This window comes from Mastomys coucha, unplaced genomic scaffold, assembly GCF_008632895.1.
Source record: "Mastomys coucha isolate ucsf_1 unplaced genomic scaffold, UCSF_Mcou_1 pScaffold23, whole genome shotgun sequence".
NCBI lineage: Eukaryota > Metazoa > Chordata > Mammalia > Rodentia > Muridae > Mastomys > Mastomys coucha.
Window position 1 is genome coordinate 43,449,045 of NW_022196906.1, and position 22,892 is coordinate 43,471,936.

Consider the following 22,892-nt stretch of genomic DNA (forward strand, 5'->3'; position numbering starts at 1 on the left):
GCTGAAGCTTCATCCCAAGCCCAGGCAAACCCCTCTCACTACCAACTCCCTATCAGTCGCTCTGCCTCCTTCCTCACATGGATTTACACACATATTATACACACATACATGCATTATGCATTCATCTCTCCACCTCTTCTTAGCTACCCTGCCCACTCCCATGCATGAATTTACAAATGCACTTTGTATACATGCATGAAACATGCACACACCTGCAGCCTCCCTTAGCTACCCTACCTCCCTTCACATAAACGAACACACAGGCTTTATGTAGGCATATGGACCACACCAGACAACACACATGCATGCATACAGGTCTCCCTACTCTCCTCTGCTGACCCCTGCCTCTGCCCCTGTGAGCTCCCAGACACATGTCATGTATACATGTGATGCACCAGTCACCATACACACATATGTATCATGCTAACCTCCCAGGCTCCCATGGGTACCCAGCTGATCCATACCTAGCTGGAAGAATTAGATCACTTGCTTTGTTTACTCCAGAGTTGGGAACCTCATATAAGTGGTCAGGTTACAACAGAGAAGTGTGGGGTTGGACACAGGGATCTGGCATCCTGTAAATGAGTGCAGAACTGCAGTTTGGGAGCATCTTTTCCACACTCCCGAGAGAATGTATAGGATACCAGAGGCTGAGACCAGTGTCGGCAGAAGCTATCTATGGTCACTGTGGTGACAGAAGTGTGGTTGTGATTAATAGTGAATAGATATGTCCTCTGAGCTAAAAGAGCATGTTCCCTGTGTAAAGCAGATATCTGACTCCCCTGCCTCAGCATATAAGGTAAAGCACCTAGAATACAATATGGAGATGAGTGGAGCCATTTCTCCTCATTTTGAGGCTTTTTCTTTATTTTGGGAGTTTCTTGGGACACAGGGCTCCATTATTCAAAGGAAAGCAGCAAACGGTGGCAGAAGTCTTAAGGCTAGAGGCAAAGCTTATCTTGGACACATGAGCTCATCTAAAGAAAAGGGAGAACATGGCTGGTTCAGGGATGACTGGAGGGGAGCTAGGATTAGTTTCCCTGGCAGTCAGTAGCGTCCCCAGCTCACTGAAACCCCTCAGCTTCCTTCTGTCACCTAAGATACTGGTTCCTCTCAAGGTCAAAGGGGCCACTGGGAAGTGGCCTCTCAGATGACAAGTTTCATTTTCATAAGCCTCTCCCCTTCCAAGCAAAGGAACCCTGGTCCACCTAATCTTCTTTATGGGGTTCAGGCTCAGAAACTCCCAGAATAGCTAGTGAAGGCTCCTTGCTCTGCAAGAAGGCCACTATGCTCTGCTTTGGGCTGCGGAGGGCCAGCTGCAGGGGTGTGCAGCCAACTCTATCCTTGACATCTAGCTGTGCACCAGCTTTGGCTAGAACTTTGAGGATGGCTGTGTTGCCCTTGAGAGCAGCCAGGTGGGCAGGTGTCCAGCCCACTCTGTTGCAAGCATGGATGTCAGCACCATACTCCAGAAGGTGGATGATGCCCAGGAAGGTCCCCTTATGCACTGCTAGGTGGAGAGGAGTCCAGCCTGACTGCTCAGCAGCATTGGGGTTGGCCCCACACTGCAGCAGTGTCAGCATCACCCCCTCTTCCCCACGGAAGGCAGCCAGATGCAGGGGAGTCCATTGCATACTTCCAAGAGAATCTAGGTTTGCATGGCTCTTGGCTAACAGATGGATGATCTCCAGGTGGCCCTTGTATGTTGCTAGGTGCAAGGGTGTCCATCCCTGTTGTGTGCGTAGCTCAAGGCTGGCTCCATATCTGAGAAGCATCTTAAAGATAAGGTACTTGCCCCTGGCTGCAGCAATGTGCAATGGGCTGTAGCCACTGTGGTCAAGGGCATCAGGGAATGCCCCACGTTTTAGCAAGTGCTGGATTGCTCTCACTTTCCCCCTCTCCACTGCCAGATGCAGGGGTGTCCTTAGGTTTCTCTGCTGAGCATCCAACTCAGCTCCCTGTCCTGATAGAAGCTTGACCAAGCCAATGTGGCCAAAGTAGGCAGCAACATGGAGGGGTGTCTTGCCTTCAGCCTCATGTGGACTGAGGTCAGCCTGACGAGAGACCAGAAGTCGTGCCACATTTTCAAAGTTGTTCTGTGCAGCCAGGTGGAGCGGGGTCCAGCCCTCATGCTCCCATGCATTCACTAGGGCCCCATGGTCCAAGAGCAGACGGGCAATGTGGTCATCACCATTCTGGGCTGCAAAATGAAGTGGGGCCCAGCCATCTTCGTCTGCCAGGTTAGTATCAGCACCATGTGCCAGGAGCAGGGCACAGAGGTCAGACTGCTGGTCCTGGGTAGCAATGAGGAGTGGTGTATAGCCAGAGGCTGTTTGGCAGTCTACATCAACCGCATGGGACAGCAGCAGCCTCACTTGTTCCAAGCTGCCCTGGGCCACTAGAAAGTGTAGGGGAGTCACCTTGTTCTCATAGACATCACTGAGGACCAAGCTCTTGCTGTCAGAGAGCTGCAGGACCCATTTCAAGGAGTCACCTGAGTCCGCTAAGAGAAAGGGATAGATTGAAAAAAATGATTATATCCTAACCTGTTGAGATGTCACCTTACACATCCCCCTGCCTCCTGGAGACACTTTCCAGATACAACTTAGGCTTGAGGGCAATGGCTTTCATGGTATCCAGGATCACTGATTGATTCTGTTATTAGAGCTTTGAATCTGTGGAGTTTTTGTTGTTGTTGTTGTTTTGTTTTGGTTTTGTTTTTTCAGAAGAGGCAGGATGAACTGAGGCCGAGAGGTCTGGTTGAAAATCATTACTCCCCACCCACAAGCATCCCCTGGCCTCTACTAATTCTCTGCCTCTTTGAGGCTCCATGTGCAGCTCTTTAAAAGGTAGATGAACAGTGCTGGCTCATTCTACCAGTGGGAAGACAGATGAGGCAGGTAAGAATGTTCAGAGAAGAACCTGAGAGGCAAGCAGGCTGTGGAGGTCAGAACTGCTCTAGAACTTGGGTTTGTGTGCTATAAGATCTTCAGGCCTTACCACCTCCTGATCCTTCTATAGGTATCTCAGAACTGAATAGTGACAACTGCTAAGACCCAACCCCTACCGATTCTGATTTGTATGGGGTAGGTACTGGAGACATCTCTCTCTCTCTCTCTCTCTCTCTCTCTCTCTCTCTCTCTCTCTCTCTCTCTCTCTCTCTCTCTCTCTCTCTCTCTCTCTCTCTCTCTCTGGCTTTTCGAGACAGGGTTTCTCTGTATGGTCCTGGCTGTCTTGAAATTCATCCTGTAGACCAGGCTGGCCTCAAGACCAGAAATCTGCCTCCCCAATACTGGGATTAAAGGCATGCACCACCACTGCCCAGCTCTTTTTTTTTTTTTTTCAAGTAAGTGTAACACAAAGACAGTATTGAGAGCCAGTGTTCTATCTCTCAGGGCAGAAACAGGGAAGCTACTCTTTTAAGAGCACAACCACCAAGGGGAAACTGATCCAGAACTCCAAGAATCTGAGTATTTCTGAGCCACCCCTTATGTGTAGTAGGCCTGAGAAAGAGAAGGGACAAGGACGATGAGGAGAATGGATTTCATCCTTTCCTCCATGTGGAGTCTTCGGTCCCATCTCAGCACAGACTCACCACTGTCTTCAATCTCCTGGTTGACCTCCTTGCTGACCTGCAAAGTAATGTACAGGTTGGGTCATCAGGGATCAGCTCTGGTCCTCCCTGCCTTTCTTCCCTCCAGATTCACACCCTACCCTTCCTGGGAGATCTTTCTATACCACTGCCCCATCAGTACATGTATAGATGAAATCACTACGCAAGGGAAGCTCTGAGGCCTGGCCTTCATTTAGAGACTTCAGGGTAGATCTCTGGAACCCCTGATAGTCCCTGCCAGTTCCCATATCAGAGTAGGAACAGGAGACTTGGAGGATGATGTTGACATCCACAGCATGACAGCTTAGAATAAGGTCTTCCCAGGGACTCTGAGCCGTAGCACCCATGGCCTTTAGAGAACAGTTGAGTAAATAAGGAAAGGTTTCCTCCCCTATGGATGCTGGAAGTCTCCAGCTAGTCTCCCTGGATTAGAGAGCTAAGTATGGGCTAGCTTGGCTTAGAGTTCTCACAACACCCTCAGCAGTCAAGTGGCCTTATAAATGACAGCCTTTGTATATTCCCTCTAGGGCTATCCAGAGACCATGGATGTCACACAGTGGCTCCCAGTATCCCCACAGTGGCCTGCCTAGCTTGCCATATCCACCTTGTGGGGCTGGCTCAGGGATGGCTTGCATGACACCTTCCGGGTCAGAGCTTCACACTCAGGGTCTACCACAGGGCTCTGGAACAGGGACAACAGCATGTCTGTCTCGATGGTCACATCTGCTCCAAAAGGAGTAGGGGTAGAGGCAAAAGGGAACAGGCAAGTTCAACGGTACTGACTACATTTCAGACATTCTGATGTTTTCCCATATTCCCTTAAACATATTCCTAGGTTTGTGTATGTTTCCATTTGCCCACAATTACATAGGAAACTGAGCCCCACTCTTGACATGGCTGGGGTACACTTGACAATTCAGCGACCCTCTGAAGGTGTAAGTCTTTTTTCATAGAAAGAGAAGGCAAGGATCAGATGATCTCTAAGTTGCCCACCCCTCTGTGTGTTATCCCTAGAGGAAGGATCAAATAGCCTCATTCCATTCAACCTATAACTTTACAGATTCGACAGTATTGAAAGTCCCCAGAGATAGCTATCGAGCTCACTGGCAGGACTGGGTCAAATGCTACAATTTCTATTTGCTGACTCTACCTCCATTAGGCACACAGAGAGCACTGTCCATACTCAGCTGTGTAGCTCAGAGAACCTGCCTCCCAGCCCCACCCTGAAGATGTCTTATATATCCTTTAAAGCTTTAATGCCAAGGGAATCTCTGCATGTGTCTCAGGAGAAGGCTGTCTTCTGTCCCTCCCTCTCCAGTTCCTGGGTAGGGAATAATGGACAGATACTTAAGAAGCATGGCCTCTTCTTGGGGTCTTGGTCCCAGCAGCGCTTCATCAGATCCACCATCTGATGGACCTCCTGTGGCCACTCAGCAGAGACATCCTGCAAGGAAGGCCTCATGCCTGCAGCTACTCGGATGATAATGGTCATCATGTTGAGCCCTGTAAGAGAAGAGTGAGGTTGTGTGGTCGATGACTGGCAAGTGGATGGATCTTGACAGGATAGGAATGCAGTGGGTGTCCTATACATGCTCAGTGAGTAGACAGTTGAGTCTGGGACCTAGCTGAGGCTCCAATTGAGCAGCTTAGTCACTGGTCCAGCTCTAGCAAAAGCTCAACATGATTCCTGCATCCTTTCTCTGTGCAAAGACAGTAGAATAGACAAACAGGCCCAGGGAAAGGCTTTGGCCTTCCACACTGTAAAGTGTAGAGGCTTGAGTATTAAAGTCATGAAGCAAGGTCAAGGCTAACACTTGCTCACTATTTCAGAAGTTCTAACACTTGTGGACAGAGGGAGCAGACTACAATAGAAATTCATAAGAGCTCATACTAAGGTTCGCACATTGTCCCGTGTTCTCCAACCTCAGCCGCCCACAAGCATAGACCATGATCATGTTACCTGCATAGGGTTTCTTCTGAGTGAGGATCTCCCAGATGACAATCCCAAAACTGCAGCGGGGAATATATTAGCAGAGAGACTTAGTCTAGTATCCATGATCCCTAGACAAGGGCATACCACAGTCTACTTGGTCTAGTATCCATAATCTGTAGTCAGAGGAACCCAATAGTCTGCTTGGTCTAGTAACCATAATTTTTAGTCAGAGGGCCCAACAGTCTCTACAATCCCAAGTAAAGTGTCTCCAGGTCCTTGTCATCTTTCCCTTTTCATCAACACATGGAGGAACCAGTCCCAATCCTTATCCTACCCTGCCTGTTAGCAGTAGGGACCCAGCTAGGGTAGCAACCTGCCACATGACACAGAGCCCAGCTGCCCACTCACCTGTACACATCATATTCAGGACCTGGAGCCCTGTTATTCTCCAGGAACATTTCAGGAGGGATGTAGCTGAGTGTGCCTCTCAGAGCTGATCTCTCAATGTACTGCTTCTGGGTTGACTGCTCCATCCACTTGGACAGGCCAAAATCTGAAATCTGGGAGAAAGCCAGATAGATGTCAAGGGCAAAGCAGCAACAGACACCTTCCAGAAGCCACCTGTGCCCCCTTCCCCACTCACTGCCATTTTCAGTATATCCTATTTTAGTACAGCACATGTGGTTTTCAACTTCATTGGCTCCCAGCTCTACTACCCACTACCTAGATGATCCTGAACCAGTTATTCATGTTCACAGAGCCTCAGTCTCCTCATCTGTAGACTGGGAATCTGTACATCTCCAACATCCTTGGTCTTCCCGTCTCCATGAATCCTGAAATGCTTACACCATCTTTTTATCCTCTGCTTCTAGCTGTCAGACTGTCATCCATTAGAGGACAGTGAGATTGGGTATTGAGATGCCTCTTTAAACCCCATACCCTCATGATAGCTTGGTATTCACATAGGATATACAAGTTTTATTCATGTTTGAGACCCCCTTACCTGCTGTTACTCTTTAACTTTCTCTAAGCTTTAAAAAAGTTTTATATCACAACTAGGGTCAGAAAATGAAGTACCAAAGGTGAGACTAGAGGATGTAAGAGGCCTTGGTGAGGGAGATCAAGAAAGGTCTCCCCAAGGAGGTGATAACTAATTTGAGCTGAGGCATGATTAGTACTTTGCTAGATGAAGAGAGGGTTGGAGAAGGGAATGTACAAAGGTCTCGAAGGCATAAAAAATATTATTGAAGGTTTGAGCACTGAAGCAGAAGACCATCATGACTTACTAAAAATCTCCTATATATGCATTTCTTCCTCAAACAAAGTACATGAGGGGTAGAGATTATTCTATCGGTTTTGGAAGTGTGACCCAGAGAACATTGTGGACATCACAGACCCCATCTCATGTCCCAAAGTTGTCTACTCATCCATCTTTGTTTCAGACTTAACCCCTGTGCTCACTATTTATTCAAACAAAAAAAAATGGCTCAAGCTCTTGGCTGGTTCAATGATTGGCATGTAGACAATCCTGCTATACGGAAGAGGTCTAGTGTATATCATCAGGGAACTCACCTTGACATGCATGTTGTTGTCCAACAGGATGTTGCCTGGCTTAAGGTCTAGGTGGAGCAGGGGTGGCTTAATGCTGTGGAGGAAGTTCATGGCCAAGCTGGTCTCGTGGATGATGCGGAGCTTGAGTGGCCAGCAGAGGCTGTGGGTAGGTAGTGTCTTCTCCAGGGAACCATTGGCCATTAACTCCATCACGATGCCCAGGGGCTGCTTGCAGACCCCATAGATGGACACGATGTATTGAAACTTAATCTTCTCCATTTTGGCTGCTTCTTCAAAGAGGCAGCTCACCTCAGAGCTGTGGAGAGCCAGGAATGGGATGGGAGAAGGGGAACAGAAATTACCAGGGCAAGTGGCAAAATGCACTAACTCAGCATGCTGCAAGCTAAGTAGACCCAGAGAAGCCCCAGGAGCTTCCAAGATAGTGGAAGAGAAGTGAGAGGCTGGAAGAGTACCAGCAGGCAGCCAGGCCTGGGGCTCAAGCTGCTATCAATGAAAGGGCGAGAGGTTTATAGGCTTGGGAGTCTATCCATTCTGTGGAGCCAGCTACAAAAAGCCTGGAACACAACCTACCATTTACCCTGCCCACTTGCATATGTGTTCATCTTGCCTAGGAGCTTTCAAACCCTTGGAAGTCTAGTATTATGCTTCCTGATCCTGTTTTAAAATGGCATCCGTAACCATTCTGATTATGAAAATAATACGTGCACCTCGTAGAAAACCTAGGAGATGCAGAGAGCTGTAAAAAAGAAAAACCTTGCAGAGTTGGCCTTGCCTTACATTTTAGTGTGTTCTTTTATGACTTTTTTTTTTCCAGGAGTCTCTCCTTTTCTACGTTCCGTCACTTGCCTGCACTGTTATTCTCCTGGAGCATGGTCTTTAATGGATGCAGAGTAGTCTGTGTTATGGATGAACTACAATTAGTAGTCTTTGCTCCCCTCCACCCGCCCCCCACATTTCTATGCACTACACAATACATCTTTGTGGGAATGAACTGAAATCAGGACTTAAGGGGAAGCACAGTAGAAGAAGCACTGCAGGCCCTCTTGCTCTTTGCACTGTGTGTGCCCCCAAACTGTAAATATGCAAATTGCAAGAGACTGTTTTGGGATTGAGGGGATGGGGATTAAGGAGGAATGACATTTAAAAAAAAAGCAAAGTGTGTGCAAAGTTGTGCTAATGCTGTAGTGGGCTGCTCCTGACATATGCTCTCAGGGTCATCCTGGGAAACTAGTCAGAGGGCCTGGCCTCCAGGAACATCTACCTCTCTCCAAGCATCTGAGCAGCTGGCGACTACAAGGCTAGCCTCTTCTAGCCCTTCTCTGCTATGCCAGACAGCTCCGCGCTGTTTTACTGTCCCCTCTCTAGTTCTTGGGTATGTAGAAAACAATAATATCGGCCCTGAGGCAGACAAATTATTGGGACTTCAAGGTAGCACTGTGCTGCCTGCCCTCATGGCTTAGTTTTCTCACTTGAGATGTGCATGATTTTGGACAGAGGATTCTCTGGGCCTCAGTTTGAACTTGCAGAATGGGAATAATAGTAACTGCTCGGCACAGCTCCCATCCACATCGACTTCTTCAGTAGGTTTCTGTCTCTGGCCTTGGTTCCCATAACCCCAGCAGACAGTTCCAGTAACTTTTCTCTCACCCCGATCATGTCCACATTCTCCTGCATCTCCCCTGCAGTCTCTGTTGCTCTTCTTCTCTGTCTCCTTGGTTAATTTAGAATGCTCAGCCCTTGTGCTCATCTCAGATGTTCTGCGCATCCCACCCCATATCCTACTTCCTCTGCGTACCATCAGCATCTCCAAACAGACATTTGGTGCTTTGATACTGCACCCATCAGAAGCTTGTCCCTCAGTCTCTCCATAAGACTGCCCCCCCTTTAGCCTTATGCATCTCAGCCAGTATGCTTCCCATCCTCCAGGCCCCGTACAGGTCCTGGATTCATCTTTATCTCATTCGCACCACCAACTCCATCACTGAAATCCACCAAGGATCTGGCTACTTCTTACCACCTCTGCCTTTTACCCCTTAACCCAAGCTTCCTAAATGGCCTTTCTGCTGTTGCCCTCAATACTTTTAAATATAAAATGTTTATGGTAGGGGATGGAGAGATGGTTCATCAGTAAGAGTGCATACTTTCTTGCAGACGAGCCAAGTTCTGTTTCTAGCACCCACGTGAAGTGGCTCACAATCATGTGAAATTCCTGATCCACGTGGGTCTGGTGCCTCTAGATTCTGTGAACATCTGGACTTATGTACACATAGCCAGTCACCACACACCCATATAATAAAAAGAAATTAAAAAAAATACTACAGTAGCAAATCACTGCTCTGTCTGTGCATCTAATGGCTTTCTTCTCCCTCAGAGTTGAAGACAAGGGTCTCTCGAAGCCTGACAAAGGTCCTTGTAATCTCCTCACCCTCAACCCTGCCATAACTCTGACTTCATTGCTTCCTAATACATCCCCATCTCTCTCTGCCCATGCACCAAGTGTGTTGCCACACCAGACACTCTGCATGTGTTGTGTCCTCTGCCAAGACACCTTCTCTCACAGAACCACATGGCCTGCTCATTCATCTGCTCCAAAGATAACTTGGGTCATCTTAATTAGTGAGTATTTCAGAAACAAGCCTGTATAATTGGCAACATGAACTCAGCTCTATTCCTCCTGACTCCAGCACATGCAGATGGCCCACAGATTAATATTTCTAGACCTAATCAATCTATTCTTGGGAGATCCCACTACTCAATTCTCCTTATTTTTAGTCAGCCAAGAAAATGTCTAGCAACCCTCACCGCTATAAATAGAGACTGTATTTGTTTATCTGTCCACTGTTTCCTTCATTAGAATCCAAGCCCCATGATGGCAGAACCTTGAGCATTCACTTTGGGTTTAGAATATATGATACTGTCTCTACCCTGGCTTCAATTATTACATAAAATGCATAGCATGTGAATGTTAATTATAACATATACATAACGAACCCTTGACAACCCTTTCTGACTGAAGGCTATCTTATGCTTAGCATGTGTGGACTTAGAACAGTCCTCAAACCTGGTCTTTTTTCTGCCAAGGCCATCCATCATTCAACAAATATCTATTTGATGATAGCTATGTCCCAGACACTAGCAGGACACAAGGTCCTTTTGTCATAGAGTGACATCCTGGTGGGTCCTGTCTTCCTCTGGCATACCAGGCAGCATGTAGACCTCACGGCCTTCTTTGCTGTGCCTTCTACAGTCAAATAGCACAAGGTGATGTCAGTCCTCAACACCCTTCCTTCCCCTCTATCTCCACTATCAGCACTACAATCTGGGTCTCCATCATCCCTGGCCTGAAGACAAGAACAGCATCCATTCTCCCTATCTAGTCCATTCCCTAAGCTGCACATCTGGTTGATTCCTGTCAACACTTGAAGGCTGTAAACCCTTCAGTGGCTTTCCCCTGCTCCTTCACATTGTCAGCTTTACCTACAAGGCCTTTTTCTTACCTCTGTACATACCATTGGGCCTCTCCTTCACAGGTCCTTCTCATGTCCCACTGCAAGCTACCTTTCTTCTCACCTACTTAAGTCACACTCTTTTTTCACACTTTAGCTCCAGGGTAACTTTCTCAGAGGAGATTTTCTGATCTCAGGCAAATTTTGTCAGGAGGAGCTCAAAGGACAATACGTGATTTGTTTCCTGCCTGTGTCACAGGAGCGCCCTCAGGTTGTGCTTAGCATCTCTCCTCTGAGCTGCAAGATCCATAGAGTGGTAACAGGTCTACTTCACTCATTATTTCCTTACAGGCACTAGTACTGTGTTGGGCACACAGTAAAGAGCAATTAACCTTCATCAAGTGGATGGATAGATGGATGGCTGAGGGTTCTAATAAAGCAATAATCATAAAGCTCCAAAGATAGTTATCCACAATAAAATCCACTCGCTACACTCAATGAATTCCTTAACACTCAATGAGTCTTAAGAACTTGGGAAGGAAAACTGGCTGCAGTTTTTATCATAGCCACAGAATAGGCAGGTCAACACCATCCGCTTTCCCATGCTATTTGTTAAAAACATATTTCTTTATGTGCATGTGTGTGTGAATGTGCATGAGTCACGATTCCTATATATTATATATACATATATATGTATATATATAAACACATACACATATATGTGTGTGTGTGTGTGTGTGTAAGTCACAGGATAACTGGCAGTCACCAGTTCTCTCCTTCTATCATGTGAGTCTTAGGGAATCAAACTCAGGTCATCAAGCTTGGCAGCAAATGCCTTTATATGATGAGTCAGCTCAGTAGCTATCCTCATGTTATTTCAAAGACTATGCTCACCGGCTTTCCTCATGTTCTTTATTTCAAAGACTATACCTGGTTTGGATAAATCTAACACCTGGCCCTATTCCAGAGCTAAGAGTACTCTAGGCAGAGAAAAGAGCTAGTACAAAAGCTGCTGTTGGGGGATGTCATCAAGTCACAGAAAACATAATGAATAACATCTACGTAAGAACCACTAGCCAGGCAGTGGTGGCGCACACCTTTAATCCCAGCACTTGGGAGGCAGAGGCTGGCGGATTTCTGAGTCCACAGCCAGCCTGGACTACAGAGTGAGTTCCGGGACAGCCAGGGCTATACAGAGAAACTCTTGTCTCCAAAAACAAAAACAAACACAAACAAACAAAAGAATCACTGTGTCCAGCTGATGTCCCAAGAGGTGTTATGATGGGCATGTTTTCATACTCAGGCCTAACATCCCAAAATGTCTCCTTCCTGGCTGTAAGGGGGAAGCACATAGCAAGGACCTGTAGTAAGGCCAGAGGTGCTAACAAAGAGGCTGTAGCACAAATATGACAGCCAGGATCCAAAACAGACAGATAGCATGGGATGTTGGACTTGACTTCCCAGCAGGATTTATGTTAGCTGGCAAGTGACCTGGGCCCTGCCTCAGTTAATCCCCTGTGGAAGCCCAGCAGCGTGGCATCAGCTTCCTGTTGGTATCCTACTGGGGCAACGTTTAGCCTCCCAGCCCCTTTAGCCTGCAGTGACTGCATGGAAAGAGAAAAGGGGACAAATTACAGGCCACTGAGCAAACTGTCACATTCCTCGGAAAGCTCATCCTTACCCTGAAAAGATGGAGTACAGAGGGGTGTCCAAGCTTCATCATATAACAAGGAGGCAAGGTCAGGTTGAGAGGCCTGGCAGACAAAGGAATTTTTGCAAGGCAGTTCCTACTCCCCTTTGACCTCTTGGGATGCCAACGAGCAGGCATCGTTTGCCTGTTTTTTTTGTTTTTGTTTTTGTTTTTTTCAGGTTCAGAGAAAGAGCCTAGTCTGAGGAAATTCAGATCACATGGCTCATTTAAAAGCACCTGGCAGTCAACCTCTACTCCAGCTTATCCCTTTCCTCTGAGCTCCCTAGACCAAAAACTTGTTCTACCTCAGTCTCTCCTCTGTGGAAGTGGGCCATCAGCTACCTGGTGATTTCCTTCTGCAGGCACGGGGAGCACTTGATGGCATACTGGGTCCTCCAGCGCTTGTGCCTCGCCTGGAACACCTTGCTGAAGCCACCACTGGCTACTAGGTGCCATTCTTCCTCAAAATCATCACGGGTGAAGATGGTGAGGCTGCCCAACTGCTGCTCCAAGGGGCCAACTGCCATGGGGTCCGGAAGCCTCCTGGTCCTCTGGCACCACGCACTCCCCTGTGCCTCTGCACTGCACCTTACTCTGGCAGCAAGCTGGGTGGCGCCAGGAGCCTCTACTTCCTGCTCTTCAGGTCTGGGAGGGTGGGAATGATGAGGTGAGCCGGTCCTCCCTCCTTCTCCACCTGCCAAAGTGGGGAAACCCAGCCAGCTCAGAGCCTGAGGCTGCAGAAGGAAGGAAAAGATCCGGCCCTGGAAGAGGGGATGGTCCTCTCATGTAGCTTTCCCTTCCTCAGTCCCAACTAGCTCAACCTAGCAGAGTTAGGGAGCCTGTGCTTGCAATTGGAAGTCAGATCACAGCAGGAGAGGCTGGCTTGGCATTGTGGATCAATGTTTAGCGGGAGCAGGCTGGTTTGTATCTTCCTGCTACCCCTCCACAGAGAACTTGAGCATCGGAGGGTGAGGGCATGACAGCATTTGCCTATAGCAACTATAGTGCATGGGTTCCTCCTTTAGTTTCCACAGGGCAAAAATCTTTGGGTGAACTCTAGAAGTCAGCCTTCCTGAGTCTAAGGTCACAAAGGTTGAGCACTCATGCGCCCCCTAGAGTCAGTGCAGTAACCCAGCAGTTCTGTCATACTTGAAGCTGCTGAAAGCCAATAGGGACTTTCTCCAAACCAGGACAAGTCATTTGCATACAGGGAAGTTCCCCACCTGTCTGCCTTCATTCTCCACACTACAAAGGTGTTGCAGAGGGCATGCTGGGCGTGTTTTGACAGGCTCCAACGTCAGCTTGTGTGCTGAGGGGAGGACTGGTCACTGTAAAGGAATGAATGCATTCAGAAAGCTAGGGAGGATGCTGAATATAGAGGAGAGAAGAAGAGGAGAAGGGAGGGGAGGGAATGGGGAGGAAAGGAGATCACACACAGCAGTAATGTCTGCCTTGTTTCTCCTTAACAATTATTGGGTCTTTATTTTTTATCAGCTCTCCACCTTTATAGAATGACTTGATAATAGGAATATCCATCCATTATTATTATCCATCCAATATTCATTCACACCTTATATAAATATAAAAATCTAATGGATCATGGACTTAAATATGAAACAAACATAAAACCTTTAGAAAAGTATTCTTTTCCCCTTTACACTTTTGAGCCAGGGTTTTACTATGTGTTGTTCTATTGATCTTGAGCTCATATGTAAACGGGGCTGACCTTGAACTCATGGTCCTCTTGCCTCTCTCTCCCAAGCATTGAGATTGAAGATTTACATCATTGCACCTGGCTCTATAAGGAAATGTTTATGGCCTAGGGTAAGGCAGAAACAACAAAACAAAACAAAAACCCATGAGGGCAGACTTAAATACCATAAGCATGACTCATAAATTGAAAATCTAATAAACTGAACATTATGAAAAACCCCCACTCTGGGAAGGACCACAGGATGATGATGAGAAAATAAACTGAACACAGGGAGAAGGTATTTGTGAACTGACTCTGGAATAACCATGTCTTGCTGGTTCCTAGGATATATAAGGATATCTTCAAAGTTAATGGCTAACAAGTGAAATCATTTATCCAGTTAAAAAATGGAGAAGAGACTCAAGCTCATTTTACTGGGGAAGCTACACAGATGGCAAATAAGGACCTGAGAATATCCTCAATGTCATTAGCCAATGAACAAATGCGAAATGAAGCTACAATGAGATGTCAATGTACACATAACAGAATTGTTAGCATAAATATCAAGGACAAACACTCATGAGAAAATGGACCATATAATTTTTGCTACTGAGGATATAGACAACCCAGCCACTCTGCAAGAAAGCAAGTCAGTCTCTGAGAATATATAACACATATATGCTAAATGACCTAGCAATTGTCCTTTGGGGAAATAAATCCCAGAGAAATGAAAACCAAGCTCACACAAAAACCTGCACATGACTGTGAGTCGTAGATTCCTATGGAATATCAAAAATGTGTGGAACAGCTGAGCAGGTGAAAGGTTGAAAACATTGAGGCAGATATTGTATATGGATCGATTCTCAGAGACTGTTGCCAGGCACAATTGGGGAATTATAATGGCTTTCAAAACCAGTTTTAAAAGGCATATATATTGTATGTCCCCATTCACAGTCTTGAAATGACACAATTACAGGAATGGGGAACAGGATGATGGATATCAAAAGTGGAGTGTAGAGAAATGTGGATACTGCTGCAAAATTTCTAGGAGGAAACTGTTCCCTGTCTTGACCTCGTCTGCAAGCAATAAAATGTGTCTCATTTTCAAAGATAACAAACCCACCTGAATGTGGGTGGTACAATCCTCATGGGCTGGGGTCCTAGACTAAATTAAAGAAAGAAAACAAGCTAAGCCTTAGCATTCTTCTCTCTCGGCTTCCTGGCTTGTATACAATGTAGCCTAAAACTGCAGCTGTTAGGGCCTCCCTGCCATGATGAGCTAGATCAACTGACTCATCTGGAGCCCAAATAAATACTTTTGCCAGGTGGCTTGTTACAGCATTCAAGGCACCTAATACATATGCTGGTATGTAAATATGTCTTAGTAAAACCACACGGGTGAGATCTTACATAGAGAAGGAGGAACACTTAGAACCAAGGCTCATCTTGTTATAAACCGGGAAAGAATTTACTTGGATTCTCTCTGGGTCCGAGGAGCTTGTGCAAGAGCCAAAGAAAAAGCAATGAACCAGGAAACCTGAAAAACTGTCTAAGCAGCAAGCATTCATGCTGCTTCAAGCTGCTCGAGCTCACATACGGTGATCTGTGAGCACAAAGGGACTGCTTAAGCCATGTGTTTGGATGAAGCTAGCACAAAGCTAGAGGCAGAATGTATAATTAAAAGTAAGGCAGAGCAGAGAAACCTGGAAAACTCAAGCCTGCCACACAGAGAAAAAGTGTGCATGTGGGAAGCCAAGAAATTCCTTTCTAACTATGAGATTAGTGCAGAAGGAAGGGAGCCTGGTATGGTTCATCAGAAACATGGTGTGTGTGGGGGTGAGTGTGTGTGTGTGGCTAAAATGGGGACTTGTGAAGGCAGTTCTGAGATCATTTCAGAAATCACTGGGGTTGTCTCTAGCACCCTAAGTGCATGATGAGACCATTGACCCCCTCAGGTCTCTGTTCCATAAACCTGGCATAACATCCTTTGGTTAATTCAAACATGGCTTAAGCAGTTCCTGCCCCAGGTGTGTCATGCGACTCAGATATTGAGGTGCAAATTGTACGCTTAAATGACATGTGTGTATGGTGGTGTTTCTGTAGGCAACTAATACAAGATTCATGGAGGCATGACTTTTTTTCCACCTAGATCTCAAAAGATCCATTCATAGACGCAACACTACAGACGTGAACCCCGAAAGGACCACACCGAGTAGAAATGTGGCATTTGAGCTGCTGTAGGCTCCCCAGGTCAGTCTGTGGTAGAGTTGCAGTGGCTACTGTTGAGACCTTGGGACTATAGAGCCACCAGATTATAAAGCCCCATGGAGGAGCTGAAGTCAGGAGATTCCAACCTGGGAGGACAAAGCCCAGAAAAACCAAACCATAGGGTCTGGCTAACTCACATTTGGGGGTGCAACCTGCTAAACATATCTAAAAAGGGTGCCTTTGAAGTGAAAGATTGTCTTCCAGGTTTAAGAGTAAATATCTGCTGTCTTGGTTTGGGACTTGTTTGGGGGAGCTCCCTCTTTCTACTAGCCTGTCCCTCCTTTGCTTTAGGAACACTTACTCTACACTGTTTTGTGTTGTTTTGCCATTGAACTTTATTTTTTTTAAATGTCTATGTGTGTACATGTACACACATGTACAAGTGCTAACAGAAGCCATGATTCGATGTCCTATCAACTTCCTAGAGGTAGCTTATAGATGTTTGTGAGCTGTTTGACATGAGTGCTGACAACAAAATTCTGGTTCTCTTCAAGGGCACCAAGCTCTCTTTGCCACTGAGCAACCTCTTTTGGTCCCTGTCATTGAACTTTAAAAGAGAATTGCTTTTTGTAGATTGATTTTACAGTCTCACAGCTGGCCTCCAGACTACCAAGCTAAGAATCTGTGAATCGTTAGGCTGGAATCTCTGTGTTTTGCATTGTAGAAAAGATGGGTATTTGGGGGGTGAGTTTCTATTGTTTATACCCTCTGAAGCTCATATTGAATACTGGGAAGTGGGGGCAAGGTGAGCATTAGAAGGAGATCAAGCTGTTAAGAGGGATTAAGGCTACTCACAGAAACTGAATTAAACTCTTGCAGGAGTGAGTGCTTGCTCTAAGAGACTCAGTAGGTTACCCTAGAAATGAGTTTTGAAAGCAATAGGGCAGAAGGCTTTGTACTTATCACTGTGTTGACAGATGCAACCTAAAACAGGTTTATTTTGCCTCCTGGTTTCAGGGAATTCCAATGCCTCATAAGAGAAAATGCATGGTAGAAGGGATCCGTGGCTCCAGGGCTGTAGGAGCCCTGGAGTGCTTTACATAGGATGTACAGAAAGAACAGAGTTTGTTCCCAAACCAGAAAGGGACCCAACCTTCAAGCCTTACGCCTCAGTGAACCACTTCTGCTAGCCTAACTAGGCCATATATCTCAAAGGTCCAAACCTCCCAAAACAGCCCCACCTACTGGGGATCAACTGTTCAAGTTCATGAGCCAGGGGCAGGGCATTTACATTCCAACTCTGACAGCTGTCTTACCTGTCTCCTCAATGTGTGCCTGCTTGCCTTTCCATTTCCCATCCATGTTATGACTCAGTACAAAGCCCTGAGTAGATGCGTCACAGTACAATCTAGTCTCCAGAACCATGAGCCAAAATAAGTCATTATTCTTCATAAATGACTTAACCTGCGTTATTGGTCTATAGCAGCAGAAAATGAACTAAAATAGCCAATGCCACCGGAAAAGTGTGGCTTAAACATGCAAGAAGTATGGTTCCTCATGGTTTCCCATGGTTCCCCATGATTCCCCATGGTTCCCCATTGTTCCCCATGGCATTACTACCAGAACTGGGGGAACTCCCCTGTAAACAGGAGAATCAAGCCACTTATTGGTACTGCTCCGGCTGGTTGTGTGTCTTGAGCTTGTTTGGGATGAACCGGGGCCCCTGATGTTTGTGTTCATGCTGGTCCCCAAACCACTTCAGAAGTGACCTACAGGGGGCCACCCTTTTCTAGCCACCCACACTGTGGACTATTTCCCACCACCCTGCAAGGAGGACTGTCTCTTTTCAGTGACTTCAATGATGGCACAGCAGCAGCCCTGCCATTTGAAATGTCTGTTTCAGCACTATTCCTACTGCAGTCCATGACCTGAATTTTGTACAATTCCATTAGTTGTGAGAAAGAAGTGGAAGGGGAAGCATTATTTCTTTGTTGTTGTTTTAGTGATCTGGAGACTAGATAGGCAGTACAATCAGGACTACAGGACTAAACTCCCAGCATTTAAAGGCAGAAGGGAGTCTAGATAAACACTGAGGGGCCGGAGGAGATCAGATCTTTTTAGAGGTGATTCATGGCTGTCCCAAAGGACCCCCTTCTACCTGAATGGCTAGACTCCAGGCCTTAGGTCCCCAGTTGTTCATAGGCAGCACAAAGGGACTATGAGAGAGAATCTGGTAACAATCACATACATACCAGGAATTGGGCCACCAGTAGTATGTAACCGTGGCTTTGGGAGCCCACAGGGAAAAAGCCAGAAAGGAGAAAGAAGCCCCTCTTAATCAACTGGATGAATCAACTGATGAGTCATCCAATCATTTCTGTGGGCAAGGTGAAGACAGAGTCATGGTCTTGCCCCTTAGATTATTATGGTTGTTTGAATATGCTTGGCCCATGGGCAGTGGCACTATTAGAATGTGTGGCCTTGTTGGAATAGGTGTGGTCTTGTTGGAGGAAGTGTATCACTATGTAGGCTGGCTTTGAGGGCTCCTAAGCCTCAAGCTCTGCCAAGGGCAGATGATACCCTTTTTGAGCTGCCTGCAGAAGAGACCCCCCTCCACCTGAATGGCTAGACTCCAGACCTTAGGTCCCCAGTTGTTCATAGGCAGTTGTTCTTCTCCAAGCTGCCTTCAGATCAAGATGTAGAACTCTTGGCTTCTCCAGAACCACGAGTGTCTGATTGCTGCCAAGTTTCTGCCTCGATGATAATGAACTGAACATCTGAACCTGTAAGCCAGCCTCTATTAAATATTGTCTTTATAAGAGCTGCCTTGGTCATGGTGTCTGTTCACAGCAGTAAAACCCTAACTAAGATACTTAGTATTTTACCAAAAGGTGCCTGTCGCTTTTGTTGTACTGGAGCTTTGTGGGTATGTGACATTTATAGGAGAAGGTCTTTTGGAAGCGATCAGGGGACAGCGGGTATGGTAGGCATGGGAGTGAGTAGACTGGAAGGTGAGGGAGTACTATGTATCCATGCAAGCAATACAAAACTCTTGCAGTAGGGGAGGGGCACAGTGGGCAGCTGTCACTCAGCCAATAATGCCCAAGCTTCTTTCAAGTGTTGGATCACATCAGTGAACCCCAATGATGTTGCACCTAGGGTTGGAATAGAAGATAGGCTGGCCTAAGGGGGAACCAGAACATGACTCTAAAACTATATTTTAGGGCTTTGTGGGGCTACACTGGATGGTTTATGTGTAAAATCAACATAGGACTTTCTCAGCATTTTTATAGGGGAAAATAATTTGAGGGACAATAATCGATGTGCATGTTTTATATTCAACCTAACTAAGCCTTATGAATCACAACTCTTTCATGCTGTCTGAAGACTGCATGGGTGTTGGATAGTAGTTTAAGGAAAATAACGAAAGCCTTCTCAGTGGGACTTGAGGAAATGATAAATCTCCATGATCTTATTAGTCCCCCCTGCCACGTCAATTGTGTGAAGGTTTGAAGTGGGCACTGACAATGGCTCCAGAGGACAGGGACTTGTTGATCCTTTAAAGGGAGTTGGGAAGCTTTGAGAGGTGGCTTTTCAAGTGAACCCCAAACTTGTCTGCTTCTTTATTCCCACCTTGTTCAGAGCATCAGTGTCACTGGGCACTAATGCCAACCTTTTCACTCCTCTGGGGTGTTAGAGGCATAGTTTGGACTCCATAGGATACCCACTGAGGTTTCTTCCATTTTCCAGAATAAAGAATTAGATGAGAGGCCCATGGATAGTGTAGAAATAGAGGCACTGGCTCAGTAATGATGGGAACCACAGAGCACAGCAGCAGGTCTGCAGATCGGGAGAGGTCAGAAGCTCAAAGCACGGTCCTGATCCTGTATTGGTCTTTTGGATCATGCGCATTTCCTCTGCCATTTGGAGGCCTTTTCTCCCACATGCTTTTTTGGGGCAGATGATAGTGCAGGGTTGAGAAAGTGGAGTAATGATATCCGCTCTCTATTCCTCCTTGGACATTTCTTTCTTCTAGTGTTAATTACCCCCCTCCTTTTTTGTCAATGCCAGGGAATGAGCCATGGGCCTCAGCCATGCTCGACAAGCACTCTCCCACTCAACAGCACCTTGATGCCTGTCTCTCCAACTCCCCTCACAACCTGCCACACAACCTGCTCTTCACTCCGAGTTCCTACAGGTCCCTTTCTTCCTATATCTTTTTAACACCAAGCCTGGATGTCCATGCCTCTAAATCCCACCTTCGAGATACATTCACACAGGGATCTATCCAACCCTGATCAAAATCCTCGAGTTTCAGAATTTCTGAGAAGAGCCTGCAGGGACTGCCCAGCAGGGGCATCTGTGGAAGTAGCCACACCAGTGTAATGAAGTAGCTCCCCTTCTTCAGTGCCTGTTGTGTGCAAAGCACAGTGTGGCGAGCTTTGTAGAAATCACATGTTAATCCTCATGACAAACCTGTGAGGTATCCTGTCCCCTTTTATGAACAAGACACAGTGTGTATGTGTGTGTGGGGGGGCAGTTAAGCTAACTCAACAAGGCGTTTAGGTCATGAAGGGTGTAGAGCAGCTTTGAATCTGCAGTCTGAGCATGGAAGGACTACTTCCCAGGGTCTCTTGGTCTTTTGTTGCTACATTTCTTTCATCCTTGGGTCAGGCCATTGTATACCTAGGGGTAAATGTTAAAGATTCCTCACCTACCTGGGAGGCAGAGGCAGGTGGATTTCTCAGTTTGAGGCCAGCCTGGTCTACAGAGTGAGTTCCAGGACAGCCAGGGCTACACAGAGAAACCCTGTCTCGAAAAACAAACAAACAAACAAACAAACAAACAAACAAACAAAGATTCCTCACCTGGCCCTTCTGAGTCAGAGCTTCCTTGTTGTATATAATATGAGAAGGTGTGGGCTGGACGTCGTGGTTCAGTGACTTGCATTAAGCAAATAAAATTAGAGAGATTCCAATAAGCAGAACCAGGAGAGATAAACCCCAAGTAAATTTCAGGTTGGGCATAGGACTTATTTTTCTTGCTGTACATACCAAGAATTCTCTCTAAATATTATACCTCAGCTCACCCTGATCCATGTGAAAATTCATCTCTCAGTTTCAGAAGATGAACTGTGTGGGTGTGTGTGCACATGTGTGCGCTCCAGCTGGAGGGCAGGGGAAGTCTGAAGGAGCAGATGGAGATGCCGAAGACTAAAAGCACAATTGTGAGGTAGGGGGTGGACACGTGACAGCGGGGCAATGCCCAGGCTGAGCGGAATCTGCACTAGCAGAAAGCCCTAGACACAGTGAGCAGTTTGTCAGAACTGGCTGTTAACAGGAGTCCAGCTCCAGAACTAGGAAGACCTCTCAGCTCCACATCTAGGGAGTCCTGAGGCTTCGGGGTGACTGGCAAATATTCTCAGCAGTGTGTCTTCGGTTTTGCTATTTCTCTTTGGGATGCCTCTGCATCCTGCTGGAGTTGAGCAGAGCTCAGTCCATCTAAGGACAAAAGCCTCTCCACTCCTTCACCCCCCCACACACATAAGGCATTAATCTTTGTTTTGTCTTTTGGAAATTAAGATTACATTAGAGATCTTGCTAGAAAGATGAGCTATCCAGCTGGTGACTACCTGCCTTGTAGCTGGTGTGTGGTCGGGAGCTGAGGAGGGGTGATGGTCAGTAGGATGGGCATCCCTCGCTGTTTCCAGGGCAATGCGAAGGTTGAGGCTAATGATCTCCTGATGAGCGTGTGGTTGGAGTGACAGCTCAACAGGGCTGCTTCTTCTTCTTTTTCTTCTTCTTCTTCTTTTTCTTCTTCTTCTTCTTCTTCTTCTTCTTCTTCTTCTTCTTCTTCTTCTTCTTCTTCTTCTTCTTCTTCTTCTTCTTCTTCTTCTCCTTCTCCTTCTCCTTCTCCTTCTCCTTCTCCTTCATCTTCTTCTTCTCCTTCTCCTTCTCCTTCTCCTTCTCCTTCTCCTTCTCCTTCTCCTTCTCCTTCTCCTTCTCCTTCTTCTTCTTCTTCTTCTTCTTCTTCTTCTTCTTCTTCTTCTTCTTCTTCTTCTTCTTCTTCTTCTTCTTCTTCTTCTTCTTCTCCTTCTCCTTCTCCTTCTCCTTCTCCTTCTCCTTCATCTTCTTCTTCTCCTTCTCCTTCTCCTTCTCCTTCTCCTTCTCCTTCTCCTTCTCCTTCTCCTTCTCCTTCTCCTTCTTCTTCTTCTTCTTCTTCTTCTTCTTCTTCTTCTTCTTCTTCTTCTTCTTCTTCTTCTTCTTCAAGCTTGAAATTAGGACAAAGGGGAAATAACAGGAGTGTCTGTTGGGAAAGGATATGATCCCAGAACCTTGCACTAGAGCAGTCAGAGGCACCTACAAATAAATACTCCACTCCTAGGTTCTGAATGCCCAGAACTTTAGCCCCACCAGGATTGGCATTGTTAGACTGACTATCTCAGAAATCTACAGGGAGGCCTCTGCCAGTTGGAGGTGGGATTTGTGGGTGTCTATGTGCACCTTCCTGGGCATAGGATGGGGGAATGGCAAATGTGGGTCTTTTGGTGGACAGGGAGGGGAGGGGAGAAACCATTTCTGGTACGGCTACCCATCATGGCCATTAAGCCACCCGCTAGCATCCCACCCCTGTGTTAGATACGTTGTGAATATTTAAACTGGAGAAGGTCAGAAGGAACTATTACTCTCATTTTACAGAGAAGAAGAGACTAAGAAAAAAATGAGATGTTCAAATCA

At 46.5% G+C, this 22,892-nt stretch overlaps 1 protein-coding gene across 2 annotated transcripts; it reads right to left on the bottom strand.

Moving 5' to 3' along the window:
* Positions 1-835: 835 nt before the first annotated feature.
* On the bottom strand, positions 836-12,832 carry Ankk1 (ankyrin repeat and kinase domain containing 1). Of its 2 annotated transcripts, none has more exons than XM_031344379.1 (8): positions 12,597-12,832; positions 7,119-7,413; positions 5,955-6,106; positions 5,574-5,623; positions 4,961-5,116; positions 4,218-4,336; positions 3,599-3,632; positions 836-2,503 (listed from the first exon to the last, which is right to left on the bottom strand). In XM_031344379.1, exons 1-8 carry the CDS (start codon positions 12,779-12,781, stop codon positions 1,209-1,211), a joined length of 2,286 nt encoding a protein of 761 aa, XP_031200239.1. In that variant the 5' UTR covers positions 12,782-12,832; the 3' UTR covers positions 836-1,208. The 2 variants fall into 2 exon arrangements, with proteins under 2 accessions (XP_031200239.1, XP_031200238.1); XM_031344378.1 differs by having other exon boundaries at positions 3,596-3,632.
* Between the last annotated feature and the right edge of the window lie 10,060 nt (positions 12,833-22,892).

Bases quoted from the DNA above. Each gene is read 5' to 3' on its own strand.
- Ankk1 (XM_031344378.1), bottom strand. From the start codon at position 12,781: ATGGCAGTTGGCCCCTTGGAGCAGCAGTTGGGCAGCCTCACCATCTTC. The intron at 5,117-5,573 runs GTAACATGATCA...CTTCTCTTACAG, and splicing joins TCAGAAGAAACCCTATGCAG to GGCTCAACATGATGACCATT. The intron at 4,337-4,960 runs GTATCTGTCCAT...CTTTTGGAGCAG, and splicing joins GAAGAGGCCATGCTTCTTAA to ATGTGACCATCGAGACAGAC.